Consider the following 9,537-nt stretch of genomic DNA (forward strand, 5'->3'; position numbering starts at 1 on the left):
AGTTGCTGCTCCCGAGCCGGTTGCCGTTGTTGTGGTGTGTGAATGGCAGGCCTAGAAAAACATGGCATACTTTGCGGCGCCAGCAGCCAGATTGCACGCCAAGGATTGTGGGTCAGAGATACTCGTGCAACGAGCGGAACTAAAGGAAGCACAGCAACAAAAAAAAAAGAAAGAAAACCTTCTGTAACTGGCCCTTCTTACGGCGCCTTTGTGTTTTTTTAGCGTGAACTTCATAAATTACGACGTCATATGCCAAAAATAGTCGCACAACGGAGTCTCATCGTCATTTATATTGAAACGTCAAATCAACGGAACGTGTGCGTTCTCTTCACATGCCAGAGAACGTTCGCCCCGCATAGAAATGTTGCAACTCAATGCCGGTGGGGCGCAAATTCCGTGAGTTTCTGTATCTCCCCTCACTCCTCTATGACAGCGAGCATATCTTAAAATAGTTTGCCTTACGTGCAATAAGACTTGTGTATTTCATAAACTTAACTAGTACATTTAACTACAACACGAGGCCGGTGTTGGATCTACACCAGAACGTTTAGTTATCGATAGTCGAGTGAACTCTTCTGCGGTTGTGGGGTGAATGCCGACAGTGTTAAGCAGCGTCTTAACAGTGAGGCCCGACTTCAGAGCTGCTGCGAATCCCTGAATGACCTCCCCAGCCACGGGCCCAATGTAATGCAGGCCGAGAATCTTTTGATCGCCCGACACCTCGGCCACAGCCTTGAGGTAGCAGTGGCGAAAACTCTTCTGCGGTATGAAGAACTCGGTGGGCTTGTAGTACCCGTGAAACACCTCGATATTATCGGCCCCCAGCCTCTCTATAGCCATCTCCTCGGACATGCCCACGCAGGAGTACTCCAGTGGCGTGAACACAGTGGTGGCCACATCAGTGTAGTCCATCAGCTGTGTCGAGCCAGCGAAGAGGCGTCGCGCCAGCAGGCGACCGGATAGAATGGCCACTGGAGTCAACTCTGGCCGGCCGTAAATGATGTCGCCCACGGCAAAGATGTGGGGCACACTAGTGGCCTCTGTGTGATCTACAATGACTTTGTCGTTGTAGGTCTGTACGCCAGCAGCGCCCAGGTTGAGGTCCTCGATGAGACCCTTTCGTCCGATGGCCCACAGGACCGTATCAAAGACGTCGCTCCCATCCGTCTGGGTCGTCGTGTTGCGATACTGAACGAGCAGCTTGCCCTCGGACGTGCGCTCCACCCCCATGGGAATGGTGGTATTCAGGAAGTGTATGCCGCGGTCCGTCATCATAGCTGCCAGGAGCTCGGACATTTGGCGATCGAAGCCGCGCAGCACGATCGAGCGCACCATGACTGTGGGATCGTAGCCAAGACCCTTCAGGAAGCAGGCGCACTCGAGGCCCACGTAGCCAGCGCCGACGACTAAGGTGCGGCCTGGCTCCTTCTCGTAGCTGAATATGTCGTCGCTGGTGATGCCGAGCTCCATGGCGCCCTTAATGGGCGGGTATCGCGGTCGGCCGCCCACTGCGATCACCACGTACTGAGCAGTGGGCTGCTTCAGCTCCCCTTGCTTCGTTTTGTACTTGATGGTATGGGGGTCCACGAAGCTACCTATGGAGTTCACGTACTCCACTTTTTTGTCACGCAAGTCCACGCGGGTCACCCAGTTGACGGACTTGATGTGGTTCTGCACGACCTTGACCAGCTTCTTCCAGTCGGGCTTGATGTCCCGATCGTTGACGTTCCAGCCATAGGCGACGGCCTCGTGCACGGCTTCGCCCAGCAGCGAGGCCTGATGCATCAGCTTCTTGGGTATGCAACCCACATTCACACAGGTGCCACCCACGCCCCACTTGGTCCCAGCCGGCGTCGGCTTCACATAGTCGAGACATAGAACTCGTGCGCCATACTCGACGGCCTCCTTGGCGCAGGCCAGACCGCCCGAGCCACCGCCCAGCACCACCAAATCGTAGTCGAACTTGCTTGCGTTTCTCACCGAGCCTGAGAACCGCAAGAACAGCACAGAGCGAAATGTGCCCGAGCTCCGCAATGACTTCAGCAACATCATATTCTGCTCCGTATTTATAATAGTAAAACTTGACAATTTGTAGCAATGAAGCTGGGGAGCTGCCAACTCGACTGCTACAAGCCAGGCTGGCCAGAGACTCAAAATGCGCTGCCAACTTGATAGTGATCTGATTTATACACCACCACTAACCATAGTAGGGCTAGTGATAATGTTGCAGAATTTGAGAGTTCAATTTAGACTGAAAACTAATACTATTTACATTCAATTTATTGATTGTTTATTTATATCTAGTTTTTTATTGTTCAGGAATATCGTTACTCATTATATAACACAATATAATAACATTCGCATGTAGATGTACACCCTGTAGTAGGCAAATAGGAGCTCGAGGGGATAGCCCCAAAGCTAATTGTCTATATAATTCACATCGAAAGTTGGGCATGGAATCGGATAATAGTTGAAAATGCAATCATTCGGAAAGAGTGAATTTCATTCTAGAGAGCTATCGATAGTGCTTGCAGTCGATATTGGACGATGGTAATCTCCAAACTATCGATAGTTTTCGATAGGTTTTTCCCAAAGCGCTAACTTTGGTCAGTTTCCAAAGAGAAGGAACTGGTTAGTGCTGGAGCTAATGAGCTTTTCTCATGCAATAACCAATTATTATCGATAATCACAGATACGCATTATTTATATCTCAAGAAAATTTCATACAAGCTCTGCCCAGACAGAGGTCTGCCCTTTCCAATCCCTGTCCAGCCACTGACCCGATTCGAATGGAGTGTGTCTGTGATGTCAGTGATGTCCACATTCAATTTCCAGAATGATTTATACAACTTGGCCTTGGTGGACCAAAGTGTCAGATATCGGGGCGAATAACGAAAGTCGCCGCTTTAAGTCCCTCTCTTGTAGGTTTTTCCTGCGAATCGCAGTCAATGGCTTAGCAGACACCTTCAGATGCTTCAGGTTATTCTCACTTCAAGCATCTTCTGGAAAATCTGCGTGAGTTCTGCCTAGCCTTTAAGCAAATAGGCAGAGCTTTAGCCACATACATATACACTTGTATATGTACAAGTTCAGTAAAAATGGTGAGATGTCAGCTTCAATGATTTATGTTTCACCATGGACCATTTAGAATTTCGGCTGGACGATGGTTAGATGCCCTCCGCTCTTATTGCTCGGCTTGCCGAAGGGCCTTTACACCCATCTCCAATCAAGTAAATGGCGTTATGCTCTACTGCCTGAGCGACCGACTGCCTCTTGGCTGTGCATGGTTGTCCTAATTTCTAATCTAATATTTTTGCGTACGAAGAAAAAATGGGACCGAACCAAGCCGAGAGAAATTCTTGGCCATGTCCGGTCCGGTGTCTACTTTGGGTATGATTTACTTTTGCGGTTTGTTTTTGGTGCGTTTAACCGCAAATATTTAATGGATTTATTTCGGGACTAGCAGCCCTCAGCTGCGATTCATTTGTAAATGTCTGAGGCTCTCACCGAGTGTGTGAGTATTTTGGCATATTTATTAGTTGAACCAAACGACCTAGAATTTGTAGTTGTAGTTGCAATGCCCGGTGCCACGCCGTGAATCGTACCCGCACCCCCAGGGTTACAGCATAATCCTCTGACTCTGACATATATTTGTGTGTGTTTGTGTTTGTGAGTCCTGGCTGAACGACCCAGTTAAGTGGACAAAGAATAACTCTGGGCGAGTGCCGGAGCAGCTATTGCATACTTTGTTACTTCTCCCCCCTCCTGAAACGCAGGCGGCCGTGATGCATCTTTATCGATTCGTAGATGAGCATCGAGTGAATGATGTTCGTGAGCGTGATGCTGCTTATGACAATGGCGTAGGTCAGGGAGCTGATGTCGTTAGACCACAATGACCAGATCAGAGTCAATTCAAAGGCCAAGATACGCTCGAGCACGAATATGTTCCACATAATTACAACGACAACCAGAAAGCCGAGTCTTCGACGCTGCGGGGAGTCAGGCAAGGAATTAGCTGATTATGAGGAGCAATGATTGGGCCGGAATACCTGCATAACATCTGCCAAGAGCGCCGAGGCATTGATCAAGTAATTCAGATACACCATGGAGTCAGGAAACTCGTTATGCTCCGTTGGTAGCTCTCTGGAGGTCCTGAGGCCCCCGATTAGGGCCAACTGGTCCCAGGAGGAGGACTGATCAGAGGGTCCTGCTTAAGGTTGGGTTAATTCGATTTCACCTTCTGGTTAAGCTTACCATCTTTGATGCGAACGACGCGCTGCATCGCCTGGGAGAGAAGTATGTTGTAGAGAAAGAGGTTAAAGGCTGGCATACGAATCATGACTTAGCCCTTTTATATTATTTAAGAACAAAAATCATAGCCTACTGCAATTTTACTCTAATCATATACGACATTCTCTCTCTCTCTCTTTTCAGGTAAGTGACAGACTGGGATGTGGAGTGTGGAGCACGTAAGTGAAGCGCATGAGGGGGCTGGGGGACATTTGGGCCATGTTTGCATGATGCCAGACACTCTTATGAAAATAAGCGAATTAATAGCTGGAAGTCAGCATTCAGCAACAACGACTATTGCCAATGGCAACGCGGCTCGAAAGTTTTATTATGAATTGCGAATGCGCAGCGGCTCCCGGCAGGCGTAATGTGCTGACAATTGTGGGATTGCAGCCTCTTAGGCAAACAAACTTGGGCTATCTCGATAATTTCAACTTTAAAATGACCAGCCATACCGCGGCAGAACTTTCAAGAAGCTGTAAAAATGCAAAAGTTTGCCCAATAAACATTAGGGATAACTTTCCTAGCAACTCACCTTACGCTGCTCGAGCAGCCCATCGTGGCGTAGGCATAGAACTGAGGCCCCTCCCCCTCCTGCCCAGCGACAAGCTTATCAAATTTTTACAACTTTTTCTCATGTTTTCTTCTTCCTCCTCTCTCTCTCGATTCGTTTCGTTTCGTTTCGTTTGAATTAAAGTTTACTATTGTGGCTGAGGATTTTCGTATTTAAAAAGTTCTCTTCTACATTTTGTGAAATTACTTAAAGCTGTTGCTGCTCGAAACTGACAAATGGCCGATGAATTCATCAAATGTTAATTAAATTGCGCCCAATTACTTTGATTCTCTCAACTCCTCCCAGGCCCAAAGTCAGCCGGCCAACATCAAAAAGGTGTTGGCTTCGTGCCCCAGGCGCTGCTTAGCAAAAGTTAAGCAAAGGTCAATTGCGCCAAATGCCTAATTAACGCTTAATGAGCGACGGCGTCTGCCTTGATGACAAACTTTGCCTTCAACGCTCCAAGCAACTCGGGCAAGAGTTCAGCTCAAAAGCCAAACAATTGCGAATCGAAGCCCCCAACCCCATTCATAGGCATTGCCATTGACAGCTATGAAGTGTGTCTCGAATCGGAAATGCAATTTTTTATCAAGCATTTTGGGATCTGCAAACAGAAAGTCAATCTTTTGATTGAATCGTTTATTTATTTGCATTGTTTCTTCGAATATTTCATATCAATTTGTATTTCTTGCACAAATATTTAATTTAGTCTCCCTTTTAAGTCAGCTTTTCATTAGTTTATGTGTGGTTGCGTGCGGTCTGTGTGGCTGTGTGGTTGTGCGGTTGTGTGGTGCGGGACCACACAAACAACTTGTGCATACAACTTCTTGGCCAAATTGTAAAAAGTCTCCTTCGAGAGTTTAGCTTTGTTTGCCAAGGCCTTTCCTAGCATAAAACTATTTGGATGTTAACCTCTGGGCAGCAAATTTTTGTAATTACTTTCAAATAGGTCGACTCTGTCTGCCACCTCAAGAGAATCCCAGGAAATGAGGTTTGTTTATCTACTTATGCAAATTTACAAATTTCATAATGAGAGATCAAGAATCAACACAAAAATTTTAAATTATTTTCCGATAATTTGCAGTCATTCATACGATCAAGAACTCTTTAGGATGTCTACACTGCACAACATAAGAGCTGGCCATGCTATCGAATGCAATTTCAATCCACGTATCGAACAGCTGGAAAGTGCTTTTAATCATAGATGAACATTTTGCCCGATTACACGACATGTTCCAATATGAGGCGAACCAGCAGAGGCTGGATGCAAAAAGAGTGTGAGGCGTGCATATTTTGCAGTTATGAGCCAGCAGTGATAGCCATAATTAAAACCAAAGCAACCAAACAAATTTTGGGTATAGACAACGCAACAGACAGACCACGCCCCCGCCAACCCGCCCGCCCCAGCAGCTGCTCAAAAACATGGCCGACGTTTAATATTCCGCAATCATGCATACGACATGTTAAACGGTATGTGGTTGTGCGTGTGTGTTCGTGTGTGTGTGCGCGTGGGTGTAAGTGTGTGGTGAAGTGCGAATTACAACACTTCCTGCTGGGCACAAAACTTAACTATATGAACACATGTATCTGCTAGACTCGCCAGAGCCAGAGCCAGAGCATCACCTACATTCCAATGCTCCCATTTTATCTACAGCTGCAGCTACAGCAGCTGCTGCTGCTGCTGCTCTGCAATGTCAATGTGCATGGCCAACTCGAACGGAGAAAAACAAACATTTTCCATGAATTTTTCGTGCATGTGCAATGCAAAATTGCAATCTAATCAAGTTGAAAAGCCATACAATGCGTTTAATTGCTCGCAGCTGGCCGAAAGCTGAGAGGGGATATTGGGTCAAAGGATTCCACAGTGACTCGACCGACTGCGAATATCCAATCATGGACAATTATTTGCACAACCCAAATACAAATCTCTCGCATGCCTGGTTCAACTTCGGTTTCCCGCTCTCAATGCAATTTCTCATAAGCACGCCGCATGGCTGCTGAGTTGGCCTGTTGATTGGTTGGTCGGCTGGCGGTTGGTTGGCTCATGTGACAGGCTAACTGACAGGCTGGTAACTTGTTGATGTTGGCTTTAAAGGTTGCGTTGCGACAAGCGTTTTTCTTGCCCTGCACACGTAGGCGGCTTGTGCTTCATGTGTGAGCTGACACATCTTGCGAATGTCTAGGACTCATTGTGCTTTAAAAGTTTGATTGCATAAATGTGTTTAGTCAAAAAGATTTTACATGTTCTCAGCAGCAAACTGCAAAACTTTTCCATGTAATCGCCCCCGTTGAGCATCTCCCCGTGCGAGAGCTCAAATGCTTTTCACATGTATCTGCGGCATTGGCTTCCCAATTGCTGCTAAGTGCCAATCTGCTGAACAGCTCGGCAGCATGGGCAGGTGTGCTGGCAGTGATTCAGTGAGTATTCTCTAGGCAGGGCAGCCGAGCAGGCAAAGTCTCTTCGATTATCATGGCCGGAATTCATTTACAGACAATCAGTGCACGATCCTTTCGCATGCCATAGGCTTAGCCTGTTCATTAGATTAACTCAGGGCGAAGGCAAAATTGAATGCTGTCTAAGACCTCAACTACAACGTTGCCATTTAACTGATGCGGCCCACAAAATAATAAATCTTATTAGATGCACAAAATTCGCCTTAAGATCCATAAACGTATTTTACCATCGCAGCAAAGTCCTAAAGAAAAGGGCTTAGCTGCCACACACACACACACTCACACACACGCAGAAGGAATCGTCGACTAATGCGTATAGACATAGGACCCACACACTCACGCACACATAAATATGATGTACATGTGCACAATAAATCTAAGCCGATTTAATAAAAGGCATTAAAAAATATCTATTTTTCAAATGAAAAATATAAAATCGGCACGAAGTCAGCAGGAAAATGGCCAGCAGCAGCTTGGCAAAGGACACACACTCAAGTTGATTGGAAAAGTGCCTGCGCTGGGAGCAAGCCTCATCCGAGCCCCAAAATGAACAGCCGAGCAGTGAATGAATGGGGTCGAGAGGATAAAGTGAAGCCAGGTCCCTACATCAAATGGCAAAATGAAAACGGAGACAAGCCCAGAACTGACCGCTCACGCATGATTAAAAAGTCCGAGCTGGGTCGAAGAGCTTGGATACTCGGGCTTCCTTTCAAGTTGACTAAATGAGCATTCAAGCGTCTCAGATTATCAATATGCATGAATAGGAAGGGATGGCGCTCCACTCCGGGCCGTGTTGCCTTCACTGCCTGCCTGCCTGCCTACCGAATGACCAAATTGTACTTAAGTTGAACCGAAAGCAACACAGCCCAGATAATATGGGATAGCCGTACGAGATATGGGACGATTATGTGAGGTGGTTGCGAATCGCACTCATCGCACAGCCAGGCCCTCGCCTGGGCGGCTGTCTGCTAAATGAAGCGATTTCTCGCTCATTTAAGCTGCAGGGCAAACGGGGTAAGCGGAACTCCGGTTGATTGCAAAACGCTGCCGGCTATCTGTCGCAGCCCCGGTTCGGTCGTTGTGCAACACTGCCAATGCCAATAAGCATGTCGCAAGACGCTCCGTCTCCTCGTGAGCGACTGCATCTGCATTTACATACTTGTGCAGCTGTTTGACCCTCCACGGCACAGCTCAGCCGCCGACAGTCGGGGAGTTTTCGGTGCTCCGGGCCTTGTCGCCGGGTCGTGGATGTGCGGGATGTTCGCTTCGCTGCGCTAATGCGCGGCACTTGCGAAATGCTTAAAAACTCAATTAAGTGATGAACGGCGACGGCAATTGAGCAACAGCTTCTACGGAGCACAAAGGAATCGAGCCTTGGTCGCATCAGACGGTGCTTGAGCAGCATCTCAAGCCGATAAATACAATTAGTCAAGATTCTCCAGCATCAGACAGGCTGTGAAAAGCCCCACGCAGTGCAATCAGGAAACAAGTAAAGGTGGATAGCCCGACTAGATAATATCCCTTTGCAGTTATAATACTTTTTATTGGCCAAATTTAGCATTTGTAAAAGATTTGAAAAGAGTATTTTAAAACTTCAAAATTATTATCATCAGGGGGTGAACGAACCAACTATCATGGCTAAGTTGACTACACTCATTGTTCTATGCTCTACATTTGAACTTAATCCGCTCTTTGGGGCAAATGTTTAAAAAGTAGACAATATGAAAACAAAAATAAATTGACTTGTAAAATATTAAATGCGATATGCAACAATTAACTAAATACGACATTCAATAATTAAGTAAATGCACCTGACTAGTGGTAAGTTTTGAATGTAGATAAGTATATGTGTAGGGTAGGGTCCGTCCTGAAATTCTGGGACATGTCCCGCTTTTGGAGGTAATGTCCCGGTGCCCCGACTTGACACGGTTTTCTATTATTTCGATAAAAAGAAATCATTTTGACAAAATGCAAACTTGAAGAAGTTTGTGTCAAGAATTTCGTTTAGAAAAGCAACGCAGATAAGGTATTGTAGTTGGTAGTTTTTGACAGTCCTCGATTGGGCTCCGGCCCAGATGGTCACCCTACATACATATGTGAAAACTTTTAAATACTATCGATGGTGCAACCGATAGCAGGCATATACATGCATACATTTCTACATGCACTATCCAAAACCTTGCATTGTTTACTTATTTCTTAAGATAGCGATCCAATTAGTAACAATATGCACTAGTTAT

The 9,537-nt window shown here is 46.4% G+C and overlaps 2 protein-coding genes across 3 annotated transcripts; both read right to left on the reverse strand.

Annotated features, from left to right (window-relative positions):
• Window positions 1–441: 441 nt before the first annotated feature.
• Trxr2 (Thioredoxin reductase 2) lies at window positions 442–2,157 on the reverse strand. Its single transcript, XM_018008821.2, has one exon. It carries the CDS (start codon window positions 2,050–2,052, stop codon window positions 505–507), a length of 1,548 nt encoding a protein of 515 aa, XP_017864310.1. The 5' UTR covers window positions 2,053–2,157; the 3' UTR covers window positions 442–504.
• A 1,354-nt stretch (window positions 2,158–3,511) lies between these two features.
• Window positions 3,512–4,422, reverse strand: LOC108614620 (uncharacterized). 2 transcript variants are annotated; one of them, XM_089468878.1, is made up of 3 exons: window positions 4,255–4,422; window positions 4,050–4,210; window positions 3,512–3,989 (listed from the first exon to the last, which is right to left on the reverse strand). In XM_089468878.1, exons 1-3 carry the CDS (start codon window positions 4,337–4,339, stop codon window positions 3,750–3,752), a joined length of 486 nt encoding a protein of 161 aa, XP_089325004.1. In that variant the 5' UTR covers window positions 4,340–4,422; the 3' UTR covers window positions 3,512–3,749. The 2 variants fall into 2 exon arrangements, with proteins under 2 accessions (XP_089325004.1, XP_017864312.1); XM_018008823.2 differs by having other exon boundaries at window positions 4,050–4,207; window positions 4,255–4,414.
• Window positions 4,423–9,537: the final 5,115 nt, after the last annotated feature.

Source organism: Drosophila arizonae, chromosome 4, assembly GCF_054131065.1.
Source record: "Drosophila arizonae isolate 15081-1271.41 chromosome 4, UAZ_ARI_1.0, whole genome shotgun sequence".
Lineage (NCBI taxonomy): Eukaryota > Metazoa > Arthropoda > Insecta > Diptera > Drosophilidae > Drosophila > Drosophila arizonae.